This window comes from Mesocricetus auratus, unplaced genomic scaffold (assembly GCF_017639785.1).
Source record: "Mesocricetus auratus isolate SY011 unplaced genomic scaffold, BCM_Maur_2.0 Super-Scaffold_4256, whole genome shotgun sequence".
NCBI classification, from domain to species: Eukaryota; Metazoa; Chordata; class Mammalia; order Rodentia; family Cricetidae; genus Mesocricetus; species Mesocricetus auratus.
In genome coordinates, this window is record NW_024429182.1 from 36,001,392 (window position 1) to 36,025,693 (window position 24,302).

A 24,302-nucleotide genomic window follows, 5' to 3' on the forward strand; every position below is an offset into this window, starting at 1 on the left:
ACCCAGAATCCTTGGGACATGTTTTGGATATAAGATTTGGGGAACATTTGCATATGCATAATGAGGTAGCTTGTGGCTAGAAGCCAAGACTGAACACAAAATTTATTTCTGTGTTATTGGTGCCCTCTATGCTTAGCCTAAATATAACTTCATACAGTGTTTCTAAGCATCTTATGCAGGTGGTGGACTCCCTTTGACTCCAGCAATGAATAACTGCTGTGCTGGTATACTCTATGTTTTGTTTTGGTCATGACCCATCATGGGAGTTTGGGTGTGGGATTTTCCATTCATGGTAATTGTCAGTACCCAGAAACTTTGAGATGCTCACCCTATCACTGGCACACACTATTGATAGTTCCCAATGGTGGAGCACTTGGGATTTCAAATTTTCACATTGGAGCTGCTTACCAACTAGTACTTACCTCTCCAAGTTACTGTGAGGTTGAAAGAATCAGCGAAAGTCGAGGGCATTGGGAAACTTGTAAGCACAGTGGAAGTATGCACTGTGGTTACGTAGGGGAAATTATCATTATCCATATTGTCATGTGCCTGGCATAAATGAGTTGCTCAAAATAATTATTTCTATTATATTATTTCAAAAATAATTATTTCTATTGCTCAAAAATAATTATTTCTACTGCTTTACTGCTATGCTGTTGTTTCTCCTGCCCAAGCACTTGATTTTAAATAGGTGTAAAAAGAAAAGAAATTAATAGGATTACAATTTGTTGTGGGTTTTTTTTCTGTCTTTTTCTTATTTAATTAAACATGTCAGTGGGGTCCTCATTCCTTCAGGAGCTCAAAGCTTAATCTCATACCACAAGAGAAAGGTTGTTTTCAGTATTTCTTAGAGCAAGAGGACATTGCTTTACCCTGTTCCTGAGGTCCTTCTTCATATATTCTAGAGAAGTGACCCACCATCCATGTCAACAGTATCTCTAGTGACTCAGCATCCATGTCAGCACTCATACCCCCTGAAGTCTTACGATTCCGGTCAAGGTTGCAGACTACTGGCAGCTAAGACTGCCTTCTGTTCCCAGGTTGGGGACAACAAGGAACATGGTACTGTCTCTGCTAACAGGCTTGCACAAAGTGATCAAAGACTGCTCTTGTGACTCTGGAAAACAATGGGGGGTGAGCACAGAAGGGAGCATGCACTGGGTCACCCGGCCTGTTGAGGACTAGACAGAGCCTTATGGGTGATGTGCTGGTTCCTCTGAAAAGCGCCGGTGTCACATCTTGTGGCATACCACCCTGAGTGATACATGGGAAGAGAAATGGCTTTTGAATCTTTAGACAGGGTTAGAATAAAGAAATCCATTTGTGCCTTCAGAATGCAAAGCTACCGGTACAAAAGGTCACTGATGCCAACTGCTGGCATCTCAGAATACAGGGAAGGAATACTAAAATAACAAAATTGTTTTTTCAGGCACTCAAAGCACTTAGCTCTCAGTCTTTTGCAACTTGCTTCCTCCAGTCCTAAGTTAAAGGATATGTGGAAAAAACAACACCAAAAATTTTCTCATGTTCTACATGGTCCAACATGAAAATTGCTGTCCTTGGATGAAGGATGACAGATGTATGAAGTAGAGCAAGAAAAATGCTTAAACTGTGATTTAAGGAATGTTATTACTAGTTGTATGAAGACACTTCTGAACAGTAATGGTTGGCAAAACCAACAAGTATTAATGTGGGACTCACCCTATAGTAAATGTCTGTTTGGGGGTTCTGTCTTCACTGAATGAAGATGGCAGGGCCTAAGGAAAAGAAGCAGACATTTGATACAGGGTGGACAGGTTCAAGGATACCGCCTTCCATGTGTAGTAGTAGAATAACATCCAAATAGACTGAGAAGATCTGAGAGCCATATGCATAGAAATGAGACTGGAAAGGCTTAATACTAGCCTGTTGTCATTCATAATGACAGCGAAGGAGCCTGGGGATCAGGAATCACAGTGTAGGGAATTCTTCAGTTACAGAAGATAGACTGTGAGAAGCGTTGAAGAAGCAACAGGAGACACCATCAGAACAGCTGGGCATGGTCCCAGAACTTAGCCCCTCATAGAATCAAGAGACATTTTTCAAGGAAAGATGTTTTTGATATTAAAAAAGAAGAAGAAACGAAAAAGAATAAAGGATGTGGGGATTGGTGTTGGATTTACAAAATGAAAATATTGCTTGGAAAGAAGAAAGTTTTTCCTGTGGGATATACTGGATAATCTTTATGCCATTCATTTAAGTGAGAGTTTCTCAACCATGGGCCTGTTGACATTTGGGACTGGCTAGCTATGTGGAAGGGAGCTTTCTGGTGCACTGCAGGATGCTTAGACCCAGTCGGTGCTATTGGGCACACCAGTGTGGTAACCAGAAAACCTCTGCAGATGTTGCCAAATCCCTCTGCTTAAGAATTATTTATTTGCCAGGTGGTGGTGGCACAAGCCTTTAGTACCAGCACTCAGGAGTAGAGGCAGGCAGATCTCTGAGTTTGAGGCCAGCCTGGTCTACAAAGTGAGTTCCAGGACAGCCAAAGCTACACAGAAAAACCCTGTCCCAAACTCCCACCCCACCCCCCAAAAAATCACTCATTTAACTTACTGTTTTCTGCTGTGGTCTGTAGTACTGCATTAGCACTGGCAGACATGAAAAGTTAAACATGCTAACCCTTAAGGGCAATGTACTAAGGTGTTGGGGAAATGGCTCTGTAGACAAAGTGCCCTACTGCACAAGCACAGGGACATGAGTTCAGATCCCTGGCGCCCACATAAAAAGCTACACTGGGCACAACCAGCTTTGGAGAGCTAGAGGGAAGAGGACTCCTGGAGCAGAATCAGTGAATTCCAAGGTCAGTGTGAGGATGAGGAACAATCAAGGAAGACATTTCATCATCAACCTCTACCCTATACATGCATTAGCACGTGTGGGAAAGTACACACACACACACACACACACACACACACACACACACACACACACAGGAACATATGCACACAATCTAATGTATTCTAGAGCCAGTGAAATGTATCAGAGACCCAAACCTAATGGTCTGATTTCAATCCCTGTAACCAATGTTTCTAAAAATTCAGATGTAGAAACTTATGACTATAAACTTAGCACTGCTATGACAAGATGGGAGGCAAAGGCAGGAGTCTCAACTAGCGGCAAGAATGTACAGCACAGCTTTAGAAACAAAAAGAGAGACCCTCAAAGCCGGAAGGAAAGAACCAACACCAAGAAATTTGTTTTCTGACTCCACACAGACCATGACATGCACATGTATACATGTGCATACAGACACACACAAAAACAAAAATAAATATACAGAATCCATTCTAATTTTCTGTTTTGTTTTGTTGTTGTTTTAAGAAAGTTCTCCCCATCTATCCCTAGCTATCATGGAACATGCCATGTAGACCACAGATTCACAGAGATCTGCTTGTCTCTGCTTGCGGAGTGCTTGGGTTAAAGCACCACCACACCCAGCTATTCTAACGTTCCTAAATTGAATTATTCTACCCTATTATTGTTGTTTACTATTTTATTAAAGCCAAATGCATACATTAATATACATTTTAAGATTCTAGGCTTGATTTGCAGTACCATACATGCGAAAACAAACAAAAAAACTATCAACATGTACATGCATGCTACACTTCCATGTGCACATACTCAAGGTAGTTATCCTCTAATTTAACAGAACCTCTGTTTCATTATTAAGATATTTGAAAAGTAATAAATGGAAAATATTGGTGTCCTGATGCTTCTTCATCTTTTATCATACATCAATGCTATATCTTTTATCACAGATTAATGAATAAAATTTAATTATAGATCATTGCCAAGACCAATAGATAATTTTCGAAATTAAATTTTGTGTGAACACCAAAAACTCCAGTAATGTTTTGATCTATCACTTCTTGTGGAGAGAAAATATTCTTACAGATCCACAAGTATATTGTAGGGGAAAAATCAGAATTTTTAAACAATTCCAACTATACCATTTATCTTTGGGTAGAAACTGTAGTGCTCTTTATTGAAAGGACTCCACAGAGTTTCCAAGTTCTTAGTTAAAAAAGAAAAAGTTGAGATTTTTAGCCATTTAACCTAAGACTCATTTTGTATGAAAGATGTCACATACACAAAAATAGTACGCCAGTTACTTTTTTTCATGGTGACCAAAAGCCTGGCCTAGGCAACTTAATGGAGGAGGTCATTATGGCTCAGTCATCATGGCTGTGAGGGAATGGAAGAACGGGTGTGTGCCACTGGGAACAGGACCTGAAGCAGGGCCAGAGTATGAGCCTCCCGATGACCTATGTCCACCAGTAGAGTTCGTCTTCCACAGGTTCTACATGCTTCCAAAACAGGAGCTGAGGCTAAGTGTCCAGGTCATGAGTCCTCTATGGAGGACATTCCACAGTCAGTGTGAGAAGTCCCACCCCGAGAAGGATCCTGAATAGAGTCTAAGTCCCAGTTTCCTGCCATTTGGGAACAAGAAGGAGAAAGTAGCTTCAGCCTCCAGTTTGCTGCCTGTAACCCTGAACAAAGCCCTTGAAGCTAACATGGCACCCTGTGTTTCCTCTGCAGACCGCATCATCGGCTATTAAAGGTGCTATCCAGCTGGGAATAGGATACACAGTAGGAAATCTCACATCCAAGCCAGAACGCGATGTCCTCATGCAAGACTTTTATGTGGTGGAAAGTGTGTTCCTACCCAGGTAAGAACATTTTATTTGAAATGATTCCATGCTGAAACAATTCACAGTGACATCCTTCGGTTGAGGACTTTTCTGCCCTGCTCATATCTACATGTATTGAAGGTTGTGTGGGTGGGGCCTGTGACTCCACCATGTTCTTGCTTGAGAATGTCCTGCATTTCCTCTGTGGAGACGGTGAGTGTCATCCATGCATCGGCTGTAATTAGTTGTGATGGGTGGAAGACTGTGTGCAGAACGATCATGGGATTTGGTGGGTGAGGATAAAGAAATCTCAGAATAAAGTCTGCCTTGTGTTTTGAGAGAATGACTCAGCACTGGTGCCAAGATTTTTCTATGCCTAATTTAAAAGAGTGAGCTGGGTCTGTACAAATGACTTAGTGGATAATAGCACTGGTTACTTTTGCAGAGGACCTGGGTACGGTTCCCAGCACCCTCGTGGCAGCTCACAGGGGATTCAACACCCTATTCTAGCTTCAAGGGTACCAGGCATACATGTGATACACATATATGCATACAGGCAAACATTCATACACATAAAATAAAAACAAATAAATCTTCTTAAAAATAGTTAATTAATTAGTTAAGAATAGACTGGAGCAACCACAAATGGTCATGAATCTGAATTAAGCCAATAAGTTGTCTTTTATGATGACTTTAACTTAAATTTCCCCCAGAAAAATATGAGGTAATACTGCTATTTTGATTCTATGTTTGTAAAAACACCAGAATTAATCCATACACTTACCAGTCTGGAGAAGAAAAACATAAACTATTTAAAATCATATATGTGGGCCAGTGAGATGTCTCAGTGGGTAAGGCACTTACCTCTAAGCCTGACTACCTGAGTTTGATTCCTAGGACTCACATGGTAGGAAGAGAAAGCATCTTTCACAAGTTGTTCTCTGACCTACGCTCACACCCTGGTATGCAAGTGCACACGCGTGTGCATGCACACACACACACTAAACGTAATAAAATATTTTAAATACAAACACATGTGGAAATGGAAAACGATGATAGAACTGTATACCAGAGGTGTTTCTATGTTGTATCTACCATGCCCTAATAATTAAGATAATTTAAGTCAATTCCACTATTGTAAAAGACAATCATTGTTAAGTTGAAATGTCCACAACTGCTGGAATTTCCAAAGACAATGGACTATAAAGAAGACATTTTCCTTGGAAAGGTTTACTTTGTCTCTATGACTCTGACGACTGGCATTTCAGACTCACATGTTCAAAATGAGCCTTTTTGTTGTTTATGCTGGGCTTGATCTCATCTATCAGGTGGGTAAGGGCAGTTCACGACAATCATTGTCCCTCAGTGTTCGTGAGGGTGTGATCTTGCATCCCAAAACATCAGAAAATCCATCAGTGCAAAAGTCCCTTAAGTAAAGGAGCACAAGCCTGCATGTCTTGTACACATTCTCCTGTAAACTTTTTTATTTCAGTTATTTTATGAATGGGTGTAAATATGTGCACATGCACCACTATAGTCGGACTTTCTTTGAACTGACAGCTCCCAAATAATGACATGGAGATTTCTTACTAATTATGAAAGCTTGGCCTTAGCTTAGGCTTGTTCCTAAACTCTTAAAACTTAAATTAACCCATTTATATTAATCTACATTCTGCCATGTGGTTTATTACCTCTCCTCATTACCGTATCTGACTTCCTCTTCATCTCACTAGTGAATACCACACTCCCCCTCAGACTCTTCCCAGAGTTCCCGTCTCTGTCTGAAGTCCCACCTATCCTCTCCGACCTAGCTATTGGCTATTCAGCTCTTTATTAAACCAATCAAAAATTACCTTAGACAGGTGAGGAAGCACAGACACATATTCACACAGTATGACCAAATTTCCCACAACACCATGGATAAATCAGTTCTGTCTTTCTGCCATGTACAGCCTGGGGATCAAACTTAGGTTTGTCAGCAAGCGTTTTCACCCACTGAGCCATCTAAACAGCCCTACCCCTTATTTCATAGCATCTCTAGACTACTGTGGCATATTTATAAGGAAGAGAAGATGGTGGCTTTTTCACCGTTTTCTTTTTGAGTGGGAGGCTAAAGTTACAAATACCTAGACTTATGTCTTTGTCCTTCACATTATCGTCTCCATGAACAGCAGACCAGACACACCACTGAGGAAGCAGGCTTCATCCCTCATTTAGAGAAATCTACTGTCACATTTAACATCTACCACTTTAGAGTATTGCTGCTTTTAAATGTCAATACAACATTACAGAACTGTTTTTTAAAGACCTATGCATCCTATATACAATTACAGGAAGACAAACGAATTTATGTTGTGGGTCCCTTGATTCCTTCCCTGGACTCAATGTCTTCGTGAGTTTAGCAAAGGATCGCTGTAGCAGAGCTTTCTTTGGACTACCAGTTCCCAAATAATGACACAGAGAGTTCTTATTCCTTATGAAAGCTTGGCCTTAGCTTGTTCCCAACTAGCCCTTTAAACTTAAATTAACATATTTATATTAATCTACGTTCTGCCACATGTCTCATTCCCTCTCCTCAGTACTGTACATCTCACTTCCTGTGAGTCTCCTGCATCTCGGAAATCCTCAAGTCCCACCTGTCCCCTCCTGCCTATTTTTGGCCATTTGGCTCTTTATTAAGCCAATCAGAAGGTTCCTTAGACAGGTGAGGAAGTACAGACACATCTTCACACAGTGTGATCAAATATCCTGCAATAGCCCATCCCAGGGTTTCTCACAGGAGGTGTTATTTTAGGTTAGATAATTCTTTGTGTAGGAGTATGTGCCCTAAGCCATACTAGTGATAATATCCTAATTACCACAACAGCCAAAATCCTCCACAAAGTGATGGATACACTGAGTATGTTGATTATGACTATGTTTTCACAGCTATGTGTACATGTGAAATTAGTAATTCATAGCCAGACTTAGTAGCACATGACTTAAACCCCCACCCTTAGGAGGCAGAGGCTGAGGCAGATGAATCTCTGAGTTGGAGGTCAGCCTGGTCTACATAGTGAGCTCCAGGATAGTTAGAGCTACATAGTATGACCCTGTCTTGAAAAAACAAACAAAAGCAATTCATACATTGATTGTATGTATGTGTGTATGTGTGAATGTACCAAATAGTTCTCCCCACCCCCATATTTCTAAGCTCATCTGAGGATGTGGACCAGGATAAGTGACCACACAGGCTCTGGCTACAAACAACTGAAACATTCTGAGGTGTCTCTGGTAACCCGAAACCATGAGTTTACCTCAGTCCTAGAGAACTAGTTGCTTGAAGTGGCATGCTGTTTATTTACATTGTTTTATATGTATTGGCATTTTTCCTGCATACGTGTCTGTGCACTACTTTCATGCCTGATGGCCTCAGAGGTCAGAAGAGGAGGAAGTCAGGCCCCCTGTAACTTGTGTTAGAGATGGCTGTGAGCCACCATGTTGGTGCTGGAAATTGAATCTGCATCCTCTGCAAGAGCAGCTAATGATTTTTAACCCCTGCGCCATCTCTCCAGCCCCTGACAAGCTGTTTTAATTTACTTTCACTCTGAAGCAACTGCATCGGTTTCCCTTAGCAACCAAATGCATTGTGTTCCTTTTTTTGTTTTGAAATCTCTCAAAGCTAATTTTAGATGTCATATATTTATTCTACAAATTCATTTTGTAGATAGGAAAAGGCCTGGACATTTAAGATTGGAGGAATATATAACTGCCAGGCCAGTCTCTGGTTACATGATCTTCCAAAATCAAAGCAGATAAGTAAAGGAACCATGAACATCCACCCCCCCTTGATGGAATGCGCTAGAAAGTTCTCATTACTGAGATAGAGAAGGAAGAGGTTTTGTAACATTTGTGCCATATGACCATGAACCTGAGGTGACAATGGAAAAGAAAGCTCAGGTACCAGCTAGAAACCAAGTGTGGTTTTGTTTATTTGACATACAATGTGTATAATTATGATTTTAATTTACTCTTTTTTGAGACAGGATCTCACTGTGTAGCTTGACCTGTCCTGGGTCTCACTTTGTAGACCAGGCTAGCCTTTAACTCACAGAGATCTGACTGCCTCTGCTTCCTGAGTACTGGGATTAAAGGCATGCACCACCACACCTGACTACCTTACACATTTACATAAAAGGAAGGAAGGAAGGAAGGAAGGAAGGAAGGAAGGAAGGAAGGAAGGAAGGAAGGAAGGAAGGAAGGAAGGAAGGAAGGAAGGAATAGTCTACTGGCATATGAAATAATCAGTACCCTAAGAACTTGTCACTTAACCCACAAGTAAATGGTAAGACACAGTTCTGGAGAAGTGTTTCTGACCCCTGTGCCCATAAAAATCTGTTCTTCCTGTTCTGCTCTCCTGCAGGAAATCCTGTCCCTGGTGATGCTCCAGGCTGACATTTGTGTTTCAGAAGCTGAGAGTAAAGTTTAAACATCATTCCATCCTTGTGAATAATTACCTGGCTGAACACAGTAGCCTGTTACCCAGCACTGGAGAGAAAGAGTCAGGGGATGTGCTGTGATCAGCCAGCATAGCTACATTGATGACTTTCAGGCTTAGTAAGAGACCTTGTCTCACATAAAGGGGAGAATAATTAAGGAAAGACACCACATGTCAGCCTTTGGTCTCTACATCCATGTGTACTCATGCACACATATACACGCACATGCATGTACAAACACTCATGTGTGTATACAACCACACTAACAAGTATATATGCCACACATAACGTAATACATTTTCAAAAGGAGCAATGTTCACCTCTTCTACCTCGAGGTGCACTGCTATATATGCACATATATCATGTGTATGCATTTGTGTCTGTCTCATTTCCAAGGAAACCTAAGACTATCTATTTGATATTACTCCGGACTTGGGCATAGTCATCAAGTTGCTGTTCCCTAGAAATCTTCTTATAATTAGTGGAAGCCAAAGTGATCAACACAAGAAGCTCAGAGTCAACCAAAAACAAAGCAAATTAATGCATCCTGGTAAATGCGGCATCCAGCTTCTTGCTTAGACTTGCCAGCCAAAGAATGAAGGAAGCTGATGACAGGAACATGAGTGTTCGTCTCACCTCTGACTGTTGAAGGAAATCTGCCCTAACAGAGAGCACAGCTTTGATGCCATGAGCTGGAGAGCAATACGCAGGAGCCTGGGAAATAAGAAACAGGCCATGCTGTGAGCCCACTGAAAGCAGCCCCCCTCCAAAGCAGGCGTTGTGATTGTTTTGCTGACAGTCGAGTGGGAGGTCAGAGTCCACACCGACTCTCTTGACTTCTGACTCTTATTCTTCCGTAGCTGAGATTTGTAAATTATTACATGTCACATAAATTCTGAAGTCATCCCCGAGGACATACAGCCGAATGCATTTCCTCTCATCAATTGAAAGATGTGAAATGAGGAGCTGCTTGGCTGTGGTGGCAGGTTATCACACATGACTCAGAATATTCAGCCATGCCTGCTTAAGGCAACAACAACCATTTATAAGTTGAACATGGTGGCACACACCTGTAATCTCAGCTGTGACAAAGCCAAGACAAGGGAGTCCGGAGTTCAAAGCTCTTTGTTCTATATAGTGAATTTCAGGTCAGTTTGCATTTCAAAGCGAGTATCTGTTTCAGAACCCCAAAGGGAGGGGCTAGCAAGCCGACTTCATTGGTAAAGGTGTTTGCCACACAAGTCTGTCACCCTCAGTTCAATCCCTGGGACTCACATAAAGATGGAAGAAGAGAACCAACCCCACAAAATTGTCATCTGACCTCATATATATGCTATGGTGAATGCATACACACACAATTATACTAATAACAAATTTTAAGGTTTTTTTAACCCCCTAAAAGGAAAACAGCCCAGCAACTATTTATGATAAGTCTACTTTGATACGGAGATTGATGGTTCTTTTCTCTAGATCATAGGATATTTTTAAAATTATTTCACATGAGGGCTGGATAGATGGTTCATCAGTTAAGAGCCCTGGCTGCTTTTCCGGAGGACTCTGGTTCAATTCCCAACACCCACATGGCAATTCACAACTCATTGACTCCAGTTCAGGGGATCCAACCTATACCTTCTTCTGGTCCCTGAAGGCACTGCCCACATGTGGCACACAAACATACATTCAAATAAAACACTCATACGCATATAATCAAAATAAATAGATCCCTTTTAAAAAATATTTCAGATGTCCCTAGCTACAGATATTTATCTAGTATACAAAATTCATGGTGAAGTACTTTAATTTGTCCACACCATTCTCGGGATCTCATTAAAACATTATAATGTGATTTCTCTAGAAAGATTAATAATTTCCCACGCAAAGAAAATAGGGGAGATGAAGAATGCCCACCATACCCCGTGATTGACAGGAAAGGCCTGTGTGGAGTGGCCCATCACCATGTCAATGTGTCTTTACCCCAGGGCCATTGTCCATTGTGATGGGAGCTTCAAGACACACATGAGCAGGGTGTATTTTTTTTCCTAGAGATAAAATTGGCCCGGGACTAGTAGAACTATAATTTGAAGCCAAAATTCTCTTTGCTAATGTTCTCTCTGTGTCTCCTTTGTGGTATTTGAACTGCAGTGAAGGAAGCAACCTGACCCCAGCACATCACTACCCAGACTTCAGGTTTAAGACCTATGCTCCGCTGGCCTTCCGATACTTCCGAGAACTCTTTGGTATCAAGCCTGATGATTACTTGGTAAGAGCCTATCATTTTCCTTTCTGCAGAATGCATAGCACTATCTTGAATAGTAGCGGTGACAAGTGGCTGTCTTTTACAAACCTCGGGAACATAGCAGATGTTCCAAGTTTTTTTAATGTTTACATATTTGGCTTCAAAAATGCAATTTGATGCCATAGCTCTTAACAGATAGCTAGAAAATCTGCTGTGTGGTTAATATTTAAATAACTGTGGCATTGCCATTTCGGGTAATTATCCTAACAGATACTTTATAATTAATTTGAAAGACTTGGGAGGTTTACTGAGTACTGTGTTTGGATGTCTTCCTATTCTAATTGTCTTGTCTCAGACGTACCTTGGTCCACAACCGTTTCACCTTGACCTGGAATTTCAGGTAACATTTAAGAGAGGCCAGCTAGTTTTGTGCACCACATCTCTTCCTGCAGTCTCTCTCCCTCCCCACTTCCTCTGGTTTTTCAAGACCAGGCTGGCCTCGAACTTAGAGACTCGCCTGCCTCTGCTTCCCGACTGTTGCCATTAAAGACGTGTGCCACCACCACTTGGCTCTGCAGTTTCTTCTTAAACATATTTTCACATGTACATGAGCATACTCTATCCTCAACTCTGTCTCTTCTCTCTGTCCTCCCTCGGGTACAGCAGCAGGGACAAACACAGCAGCCTGTGTGTGACATGTAATGGCACCCTCAAGTTTATCTCATTCCCATTCAGAGGGCCACAGCCAAGTTTTTATTGAGGGGGGTACCTTACCTCATAATTTGATTGCTGTTAACACCTTAGGGCTTTTCAAAAGCTGTTTTCAAAGGAGCCACAGGAAGGATGCTATCTAATACTCACTGTTTTCCCATTCCGGATGCTCTCAGTAAGGCTGAGAGCTGTGCTTTGCAGGGGTGGTACAACAGTGTTTGTCACTGATGATAGAGTGTTCTGAATGTATCTGCAATATGGATAAAATATAAAGAATGAAATTCAAAACTGGTATCTGTTCCATGCTAATGAAAACCCATCTCTTTAGTTGGTACTTAAGAAAATATTATTTCTTTTTTAAAATGTGTGTGTGTGTGTTTGTTGTTTGCACGTATTTCTGTGTGAGGCCATGCACACGCCACATGGTGTGTGTAGAGGTCAGAGAACAACCTTGGATGGAGAAGAAGGGTATGTCGTCCCCCACTGCTCCGTGTTCTAGTTGTACTGCACTAGTTGGCCTGTGAGCCGCTGGGATGTTCTCCTTTCTCCACCTCCAATCCCCTTGATGGAGTGCCAGGATTACAACAGACACCACTTTGCTGGCTTTCCCTAGGTTCCTGGGATCCAGACTCAAAGCAACGGGTTTTTGGCAAGTACTTTTATCCACTGAGCCATTTTACAGCCAGAAAGTCATTGTTTCTTCCCAGTGACATAAGATGAGGAACTAAGTCTCTACAGAGCAGTGATGGTGATATAGCAAGGCCCTGGACACCCTGGCCTCTGCAAGTCCCAGGGGCCCTTTTTGTCTCTCTGTCCCTCTGAAATACTGGTGCCTGTCCCTGTCACTCCCAACTCAAGCACAGGTACCTGTTCTGGAGGTGTGTTATGGAGCTTTCTTGGGTTTCTGGCCATTTGATAATTGAAGGTCACCGTCCCTCAGAAAATATGTTTAGGGAACCCAGTGGGGTATCATAATAAAAAGGGCAAGGCCACTCTTTTGCCTTGGGCTACACACTGGAAGCTAATGGCTTCTCCTTCTGGATATCATTAAACTTCTGACCAACCAAGGAGTTAACTCAACATTTTATAGCACAGCTGATACTGGCATCTGTCCTTCTGTCACAGCACTGCTAACAGGCATCTGTCACAACATTGGGTGAAGTGCTTCCAAGTTCATAGCACTGTGAACTCTTCCTCTTTTGTTCCTAGACAAGCATCTCCAACCCAAGTGGCCCTGGGCATGTCTGTCTCTGCTGCAGTGACAAGCTGTTTGCTCCTTCCCTCCCCCCTCCAGGTTTTCACAAATTCACTGTAACTCATAGGAATTTGTAGGCTTACCTCCACCAGTAAGTGTGAAAGTGGATTGAGTGTTGTATGCCGTTGGGGGAATAGTAGGCAAGTTCATCTGTGCCATGTGGTACAGGTTTACATTGTTAGTTTGCCTTGGCAGAGCCAGCCCTGTTGGGATACACTGGGTGGGATGTGGAATATACTGAGATGAACTGGGTGGATATAGCAGGGAGGCCTTGCAGAAAATTGAGATGAGAGGATGCAGGCATTTGAGCATCTTTCCCAAATGCCTGGAAGGCATATAGAGCCCAGGAGCGCACAAAGAGACTTGTTGATCACAGCTGACTAAATTCTCTTTCTTTGTTCTTTAAAATCTGCCTTTAAACGTTGCTGAGAACATGTTCCTATCTAGTAACATAATCTCAGTCATATACATACTGATGGTGTGCTATTCATAATGTTCGTTCAAAATGTTACCGAAATAGGTCAGACAATTGCCTGCTGATAGTCTTTTATACGTTACATACTGAAAGAGTATTTGGCAAAGAACTGATCAAGTTGTCCCCAAAATAGATCAGTGCTTATAGGGAATTTTGATGCTTTATTGGGAGAGATATTTAGGAATGAATCTAGATTTTTCTGGACAGATTTTTCTCGCTTTTGTTTTAAATAATACCTTATTGTGAATTTCATACAGTGTATTGTGAATATAGTCACTCCCTCCCCAGCTCCTCCCATAAGTACCTTTCTACCCTCCCTACTCACCCAACTTTGAGGTCCCTTCCCCCCGCCGTTTAGTTTCTACTGCCCAACTACTTTTCGGAGTGGGGTCCACCCTGCAATGACCCACCAAGAATCACTTCATTAAAGAATACTGAACCTCCCTTTCTTCTTTCTCTTCTTGCATAAATGCACTTCTCTTGTCTATGATACTGTCAAAGCAAGATGATGGCATCTACAAACGGCCTTTAGTCGTTTCTTTAGTCTCTCTCTCTCTCTCTCTCTCTCTCTCTCTCTCTCTCTCTCTCTCTCTCTCTCTCTCTCCACCCTCCCCATTACTTGCTTTCTTTCCTGTGTTGGGCAACTCTCTCACAAAAAGCTTTGAGGGGTTTTCAACCTATTTTTAGCTACCTACATCTTCAAGATATGGTTCCATGTGTCGTGACACTATATTAAATAGAACAGTGTGGTTCTGGGAAGGGGGAGCAGACTCATGGGCCAATGGAATAAGATAATGAGTAGCCAGTGGAATAAGAGACCAGAAGTAAACCATCATATCTACTGCAAATAGATCTTTCACCAACAATGTCAAGAATACCCACACACACACAAAAGATTATCTTTCCTGTTAATTGTGTTGGGAAAACTGATTAATTATGTAGTATCTGGAAAGATAACTTAGTGGTTAAGAGCACTGGCTATTCCTGCACAGGACCTGAGTTCAATTCCCAGCACCCACTTGACACCTCAAAGCCATCTGTAACACCAGTCTCAGATGTGTTGTCCTCTCCTGGCTTCCACGGGTCCTGCATGAATGTGGTACACAGCCATGCATTCATGCAAAACACTCATACACACAAAAGTAGAATGAAATCTTAAGAAAGAACCTGGTTATGCTCATGCAGGAAAGTGAAACCAGACCCTTGTCTCAGGCTGGGAGTGTAGCTCAATGGTAGAACATTTGCCTAGTGTGCATGAAGATTGTTTCCACGCCCAGCACTGCAGAAACACAGTGAAAAGGCCTGGAGACAAGAGTTTATTTCACATTTGAGAAGATGACAATAGAGCTTCGGGGAAGAACTGATAAGTGAGACAGCTAGAAAGTGATTCTGGGTCACTTGTGGTCATAAACATGCTGTCAGAAGCCATGGGAAGATGTGACACGAGGATGGTCAAGGTCAGGTTTACATTGGGAAAGACCCCTGGTTTCCAGAGGAGAGGGCACTGGAGGGGTAAGAGTTGTAGTTAAGACCAGGAGCATGCCCTACAGGCCAGACAGAAGTTGACATTGGTAAAAGCACCGAACCTGGGGTATTGGCAAGGGAGATGGTGTGCAGGCGACTGGCAGAATCAAGCATTTGGATACAAATGAGGAAATAGGAAGTATCAAGGATGGTCATCAAGGTTCTGGCTTTGGAAACAAGACATATAGAGTTTCACCTCTGGAGATAAGGAAATACAGGAAAGACAAAAGACAGTGGCCAGATGATTTAGAGATGTGATTCTCTGCTACGTGGGAACTGGAACCCAGCCCTTCTTCTGCTCACCACACGTATTCTGGCCACGAGCTGGATCTGCCATGGTTTAAAAAAAAATTCATCTCATTATAGCAAAAAAAAGTCATATAATTTGTTTGCTTGTTTTCTTGAGACATAGTCTTTTCTCTGTAGTGGAACTCACTGTCTTAGAACTCACTATGTAGGCCAGGCTTGTCTTGAACTCACATAGGATTAAAGGCATATGCCACCATGCCCAGCAAAGTGAATTGATTGCATGCTTGTCACATGTTTACACATGAGTATTTAGTTATAACCAAGTAGAGATATCAGTTATAATGTTAGATACTTCCGGAGCCCTGGAGTCCTGGGATGGAGATGTCACATCATCCTCTGTGTAATCAGTGACAGTGGGGAGTGTCCCCTAGAGGAGCAGAGGAAAGAGAAGAAAGAGGTTCTATGTTGAAGCGATGTATATGCACGGACACCTATGGCTGGGGCTTCACCAGCATGCTGTAAACAGAGTATCTTCTCACAAGACAGATACAATGACCCCAGTTCTGTCATGTGTCACTGGGGATGGAAAGAGGGGAGAGCATACCTCTTAGCCATGATGGAATTATAAAAATAAATGGGAATCTCCCAGAGAAGTAGTACCCACATTTACCTGGTACTTCCTTGTACAGCTCATAGATGGTACTTATTCTTTCAAAAAAGCCAAGGGAGCTGGAGTGAAGCCTAAGGGCTCAGCAGTTAAGAGCACTTGTTCTTGCACAGGACCAGGTTTAGTTCCCAGCATCCACATGTTAGCTAACAACCATCTATAACGCCAGTTCCAGGGTCAATGATGCCCTGGCATATGGCCATTGCATACACATACCACACAGATATATGTACAAACAAAACACCCATACAGATACAATAGAAGTAAATAAATCTTTTTAAAATTTCTCAAAAAGACCAGGATGGGCCTTCCTTTGCTCATCCTCCATGGAAACATCATCAACATTAAGAATACTTCAGTGCCCAGTGGTGATACACACCTTTAATCCCAGCACCTGGGAGACAGAGGCAGGCAGGTATCGGAGGCCAACCAAGTCTATAGAGTTCCAAGACAGCCTGGAACTACACAGGGCTACACAAAGAAACCTGTCTTGAAAAAAAGCCAAACAACAACAAAAAAGATTACTTTATCCAAACTAAAAAAATGGCTAAGACAGTAAAGTACTTACCTGAGTTCAATTCCCCAAACCCACTTTAAAATGGCACCCTTGATAACACTGGAGAAAGAGAGATGGGTTCACTGATGCATACCGGCCAACTTGTCTTGCCTAATTATTTAATTTATTAATTAATGAGCTTCAGACCAATACCAGACTGTCTCAAAAGAGCTGGGCGGCATTCTTGAGGATGGTACCCAAGGTTGTTCTTTGACTGACATACATAGGCATACACACATACATGCACACAAAAGCACACATGCACACATGCTTGCATGCACTTGAAAAAAGGGTACTCTAACCGTGCATGGTGGCATAAGCCTGTAATCACAGCACTGGGGACATAGAAGCAGGAAGATCATCAATTTGAGATCATCTTGGCCTACACAGAGAGACCCTATCTCAAAAATAAGAGTATAATTTAATTTTGCATGTATTTGGTATATCCATGTGTACATGTTCTTGTGCGCACATATGTATGTGCAGCCACATGCATGTGTGTGGAGGGGTAGGAGGCGAGAATCAATGTCAGATGTTCTCTTCTACTGTTCATTCTCTGTATTATTTTGAGACAAGACCTCTCACTAAACTGGGGCTCACTGATTCTGCAAGACTAGGTGGCTCTGGAGCTCCAGGGATCTGTGTTCCTGTCTCAGCCACTCCAGGTCCGGGTACAAACCACTTCACCCAGCTGCATACACGGCTGCTGGTCCCAAAAGTTAGCTTTAAAAGTTTGCTTAGGAGTGGGCATTGAGACTCATCAGAGAACATCTACCAAGCCTGACAAGGTCCTGGATTCAGTCCAGCACTGTGAATACATCAATAAGTATGTACATACATTCATGAAATGATTTTATATGTGTTTATTTTTTTTAACTTTTTCAGTACTCCATCTGCAGTGAGCCTCTGATAGAGCTGTCCAATCCTGGAGCCAGTGGATCCTTGTTTTTTGTGACCAGTGATGATGAATTTATCATCAAAACCGTTCAACATAAAGAAGCAGAGTTCTTGCAAAAATTGCTGCCTGGCTATTACATGGTAAGGGGCACAGGGCTACCGTCTCTGCCTTAGGATTTATTCTTTGTTCCTGTCTGTGTGATTTTGTTTTTTTTTTCCTTTGCATTCAGACTATGTTGAAGAGATTTTAAGAATAACCAGGTGCCAGCAAGATAGGTCAGTGGGCTAAAGCACTTACGATGTAAGCCTGGTAAACTGAGTTCAATCTCCAGGACTGCCATGGTAGAAGGAGAAAACCAACTTCACAAAATCATCCTCTGATCATGGCACGTGTGTGTCCACAAATCACATCCATATATACACACTAATAATAATAATAATTCTAAGAAGTGATAACCAAAAATGGTAGAGTGCACCTGTTAGCCCAACATTTGGGAGGCTGAGGCAGAAGGATCATGATTTCAAGGCCAGCCTGCGAGACACTGAGAGACCCTGTATCAAAAGAGGAAATGATGTAAATGAGAACCGAGTGGTGAAGCGTAGTTGCTGAATCACAGTCCTAGGTTTAAGCACACCTCAGTCATTATCTCACTGTGGCCCTGCTGCTGCTGAACCTTTGCACCCTTGTCCTCTAGAAGCTGGGAAACAGTGTTTTTGCGATGTCGTTGTAGTGATCAAGGAAGGGGCAGGAAGTAATGCTCTTCACACCCACCAGTTGTCATTCTATGGATGGTGACATTCGTTGATTGCCTGTCCTGGTTAAGCAAGTTTTTGAGTATCATTCCCATTAAGTCCCTTAATACTTAGAGCAACCTTAGGCACTGCAGTTGTGCGAGCAAGCTACAGAGGTCCGGCTACCAGAGGCTATATCCCAGCTCCTAGGCCATACAACAGCATCTGATCTATACTAGCCTTTCTTATATGCTGCATGCTGGAATTCAGAGCCATAAGTTGAACAGGCCTCTTAGGTACTCTACTATTGCTGTAAGGAGTCACCATGACCAAGGCAACTCTTATAAAGAGAAGCATTTCATTGGGAGCTGGCTCACACTTGTAGAGGGTTAGTCCATGGTCATCGTGGTGGGAAGCGGATAGGCATGGCACTGGGGCAGTAACAGAACTTCTTTGCATCCTTATCTTCAGGCAAAGGTGGGGGCGGGAGATGGGGCCTGGCATGGGCTTTTAAAACCGCAAAGCCCAGCCCCAATGACTCAGCTTCTGCAACAAGGCCACACATTCAAATAAGTAAATAAGGACACACGTAAGTTCTACATTTATCAATCTGTAGGGGTTCCAAGAAGCCAGGCATGATAGCTTCTATTCAAGCACTTGAGGAGCTGATGGAGAATTACTCTAAGTCGAAGGCCAGTAATTCCAGGTCAGCCTGTACTTCAGAATAAGACACTATCTCAAAGGGGGATGAGGAGGGGAGACATGTAGGATCTGGAGAAGCCAGAGTCTTCTTCCTAGAAATAATAGAGGAAAACCCCTGCCATTATTGACCCTTGTCACAACTGTGTTGGAATCTTAAGGTAACTTTGTGAGTAGTCTCTGGAACAGAGAAGAGTATACTCAATGTTCTTGTGACACAATTGACAATGAGAAGATCTTCAAGAAAATAAGCCCGGGGCTGGAGAGGTGACTCAGTGGTTAAGAGCACTTTCTGGTCTTCCAAAGGACCTGAATTCAGTTCCCAGCACTCAGTGGTCCATAACTCCAACTCCCAAGGATCTGGCAAACTCTTCTGGCCTCTGGGAGCACACGCACACAAATGTACAGCATGACACACATGCTTACACATAACTAAAAATTAAAGAAAATAAATCAGAAGTTTCTAGAAATAGTAAGAGTCCTTATGTGTTGCAAAACATAAGATAAATTTATGTTCAGGTAGATTCCTACTTTTTTCATTTTCTAGAAGACGCTGGAGGAAAAAGAAGGGGAAAGATCTTGCTTGTGATGACAGTAATTCATGGCAAAAAGTATTAGAAAACTAAATGTAAACATATAGGAAGATGCTGTAATTCTCTTTGGGAAACAAGTTACAGTGAGTGTAACATAGGAACAATAATCAGTTCAGGAAAAACTGTAAACTGCTTAAATCTTTCAATACAAATGTTCATAAATCTGTCTGACTTGAGAGTGAAACAGGGGCTGTATGGGGAGGAGGAGGATCAGCGAGCTGGGGTGTAGCATGAATGATATAAAGATATAAAGCCAGAGACAGATATTGGGGTTCAAGATGAAGATTAGAAAAGCAAAACAGCCAAGACACCAGAGAGCTCTTACCTCTACCAGGACTGGGGCGATCCTGTCCTCAACATGGCTGGAGACTAATTGTTCAGGACTGAGTGCCAGCTCTGAGACCCTGCTCATGACTTATATACCAGTTTTCTCCTTCCACCGTGTGATTCCCAAGGACCAAACTTAGACTGTCAAGGCTTAGGAGCAACTGCTGTTACCTACTGAGCTATCTCAATGATCCATTATATCACATGCTTTGTTATATGTCCTTTAGTAAACGATTTAAATGTACCACTTACTCTTCATATGCATCAAAAATGGGTTTGTGCCTTGGATAGTTTTGTGTCAACTTGCATAAGCTGGAGTTCTCTGGAAGGAAGGAAACATAGGTGAGAAAATGCCTCCATAAGATCTGGCTGTAGGACATTTTCTCAATTAGTGATTGATGTGGGAGAACCAGCCCATTGTGGGTGATGTCATCTGTGATCTGGTGGTCCTGGGTTCTGAAGGAAAGCAGGCTGAGCAAGTCATGAGGAGCCAGCCAGTAAGCAGCATCCCTCCATGGCCTCTGCATCAGCTCCTGCCTCCAGGTTCCTGCCCTGCTTGAGTTCCCTCACTCACTGCTTTTGATGACGAACTGTGATCTAGAAATAGAAACCAAATAAACCCTCCTCTACCCAAGTTGCTGTGGTCATGATGTTTCATCACAACAATAGTAACCCTAACTTAGACAGTATGTTTTTTCTATACTAGGAGAAAACATTTACTCCTTGTAGAAGAAGAAAATTGTAGAAACCCAGAGTGGATCAAGATCTGCGGCAGTGAGGAACTACAGAAGAATAAGCAAATGATGTTAGCACAGAATTATCTTTGAGGTGGCTAAAATGCGTCAAGAACAGTAACTTTCTGCAATAACCAGTGACACTCAGCTTTCTAAAACTGTAATTTTCATCAGCCATGCCTAGAAAGATATTGGCATTTGGTACTGGTGAGAGTAATAAGAATGTGTAATCCTACAGGTGTGCTTGCAAATTGGTCACACCATTTAGGAAGGCAGTATTGCAAGCAGAACTAAATTTTAAATCAACAGACACTTGTGCATCCATCCTAGCTGCTCATCAACAGGGGAACAAGTAAAGAAAATGTGGTGCACATATTCATTCAATGGAACTTTTTTTCGGTCCATTAAGTGAAATGACATTATGTCATTTGTAGGGGAAAAACAGCGTAACTGGAGGTAATTGTATTAAGCAAACTGAGTCAGTCTCAGAAAATATCACATTTGTCATTTGTGACTCTTAGATGCATAAAAATCACGTATGTAGGGACTGAGACACCTGCCACCAAGCCTGATGGCCTAGGTTCAACCCCTGGGACCCCCAGGCTGGAAGGAGAAAGGCAACTCCCAGGCACAAGTTTTTCTGTCACCTACACTTTGATGCCATGACGTGTGCACACCTGCATGTTCCCACACAAATAAATGGAAATGGAATTTGAAAATCTGAGCAACCAGTTGTTATCCCATACCAAATCGTCATCCCTGAACATACACATACAAGCAACATAATATAGACTGATCATTTCATTTATTATAGTTCATATTCATTTATAGTTCAATTAAATACACACACACACATCTAGGTAACAATCATTAAAGAAAAAGGGCCACAAGTCTGAAAGAATGTAAGGGAGGCTGTATGGGAGGATTTAGAGGGAGGAAAGGGAAAATAATGTAATTATTATAATCTCAAAAAAAGAAAAAAATTTCAGGTATATAATAATCTGTAACATGAAAGGATCAAGTTTCTGGGGGGAACAAAGGTGATTAATAAGGCTGGGTGAGAGGAGGTAGGAGAGAGAGGTCAGGAAGTGTAAAGTATAAATTAATTTTTTTACAGTGGACATTAACAACACATCCTGTGTTTAGTCATGTTAGCCTCAAAACTAACTTTTAATGAAAAATTACTTGGTGAAAGTGGAACGGAGAAATGTTTTCCTTTTTTATTTTTCATTCTAGAATTTAAACCAGAATCCAAGGACTCTTCTGCCAAAATTCTATGGGCTGTATTGCATGCAGTCAGGCGGCATCAACATCCGTATTGTAGTGATGAACAATGTGTTGCCGCGGGCCATGAGGATGCACCTGACCTATGACCTGAAAGGGTCCACATACAAGCGAAGAGCATCCCGAAAAGAGAGAGAGAAGCCCAACCCAACGTTCAAGGACCTGGATTTCCTGCAGGACATGCACGAGGGGCTGTATTTCGATACAGAAACATACAATGCCCTCATGAAGACACTGCAGAGAGACTGCCGGGTAAGGAAGTGCCTCTGTGATTTCCTTTGAATAATCTCAATCTTGAGAGCTCTAGCTGCTACGTGCCCACAGCACAGCCATGAAGAAGGTCCACAATGGCTATGTGGAGTCCAGTCTTTCCCTGCTGACCCGGGCTCTCGGGATTTCTGAGGAAATGGTAGATGATAAGGGAATGACCTGGGGTCTGTTAACACATCTTTGTTGGTTTTTATAATAAGCTCTGTCAGCTTTCTTTGATAAAATGAAATGAGAACTTTTACTTTCCTTCCTCCCTGGGGGGGGAGGTAGTTGAAAAGGAAATGAAATTTAGATTTAATGCAGAACCCAGCAAGGAAAGTTATATTCTAATCTTGGATGGAATGGGATTTTGACTGCAGAGACACATTTAGAGAAAATGTACTTAGAGGGATTGATGAAGGGCTCCCTGGAGACCCACTGTGAGCTGAGCCTTGACAGACAAACGCTGAATATTTGCTGCAAATGTTCTGTCTGGGGGGCAGTGGCAATGAGCCAGATAGCGCCAAGTGCTCTGTGAATGTGATTGTCAGAGGTGAGAAGGGGTTCCCCAGCCTGGGTTGCATATACCGTATCGTATCAATTTATAAATATGTATAACCAAAACCCTAGGGGAATTGTTCTGATATGGTAAAAGTGAGTAAAAATCCTTTTGGAGAAAAAAAAAACAACTTGAAGATATAATCCTGAAGAATGATGGTGACTTAATAAATATACACTCCAGAAATAACCTTGGAATGACTTTTCGGGGAGACTTGGAAAGTCCAGTCAGCCCAGCTAGCCACCTTGAGCATCGTTGGACTGAGCAACCTGATGGCGCAGACTGAGGCCTAGGCTCTACCAAGGCTTTCTAGATAACCGAAAACACCACTAGTCCATGCCACAAGAAGTAAGGGTTATGCTGTTCAGGCTGTGGCTTTGTTGGTGAGGAAGGCAGGCTCAGCACTCCAATGTGTGCAGCAGAGAATCCCCACTGAGAAATTCCCCTCTCACTGGGCTTCCTTTCCTCTTGCTGTAGGACATATGACAGCACATGAGAATAACTCTTCGGATTCATTTTCCTCATTAACACCATTGTTGTCCCATTACTTGTTACATAGCGATGGCAGATCAAGCGCACAGTGTGCCGGGTTAGCCTAAGACTCATTAGTAGTCGCGTCCTTCTCCCTCTGAGAGCTCTGGTGGTGCATGCTTTTATAATCCTACTTGGGAAGACAGAAGAAGCAGACCTATGAATCTGAAGCCAGCCTGGTCTACACAGCCAGTCAGCACGAGAGAGAGAGAGAGAAAAAGAGAGAGAGAGAGAGAGAGAGAGAGAGAGAGAGAGAGAGAGAGAGAGAGAGAGAGAGAGAGAGAGAGAGAGAGAGAGAGAACACAAGAACACCGGCACGCTTTGGAGAGAGAAACTTGTTCAGAGGTCAGAGAAATTGCTCAGCAGTTAAAAGCACTGGCTACTCTTCAAGAGGACACAAATTTGATTCCCAGCCCCAACATAGTAGCTCACAACCGTCTGTAGCTCCAGTTCCAGGGGATCCAACACCCTCTTCAGGCCTCTGCAGGCAGCAGGCATACATGTAGGAAAAATGTCCACATATGTAAATATTTTTTCTAATTTAAAAAAAAAACTTATCTAGTGTTGCTTAGCAAGTCTGTGACAAAGCTCACATCTGTCTGGGAACAAAACACGTAATCTAAACAAAGGAAATTTAAAGATTCACTCTAAGGATCTTTTGAAGATTTACTTTTTTTATTGTTTTGTTTTGTTTTTCGAGACAGGGTTTCTCTATGTGTAGTTCCAGCTGGCCTGTTACTCACTCTGTAGACCAGGCCATTCTCGAACTCACAGAAACCCATCTGCCTCTACCTCCCAAGTGCTGGGATTAAAGGTGTGCACCTCCACCACACGGCTGCTTTTTATTTTTTATTTATGTGTGTTTATATG

General features: G+C 42.3%; 1 protein-coding gene across 4 annotated transcripts in view; it reads left to right on the plus strand.

The window, feature by feature from the left end:
* The window catches only part of Pip5k1b (phosphatidylinositol-4-phosphate 5-kinase type 1 beta), a 265,421-nt gene that overhangs the window by 151,561 nt on the left and 89,558 nt on the right, over nt 1-24,302 (plus strand). For all 4 annotated transcript variants that reach the window (XM_040746216.1, XM_040746229.1, XM_040746219.1 and 1 more), the window contains exons 4-7: nt 4,585-4,715; nt 11,297-11,414; nt 17,713-17,865; nt 22,046-22,345. In XM_040746216.1, coding sequence (XP_040602150.1) covers nt 4,585-4,715; nt 11,297-11,414; nt 17,713-17,865; nt 22,046-22,345 — 702 coding nt within the window. The remainder of the gene's footprint in view (nt 1-4,584; nt 4,716-11,296; nt 11,415-17,712; nt 17,866-22,045; nt 22,346-24,302) is intronic.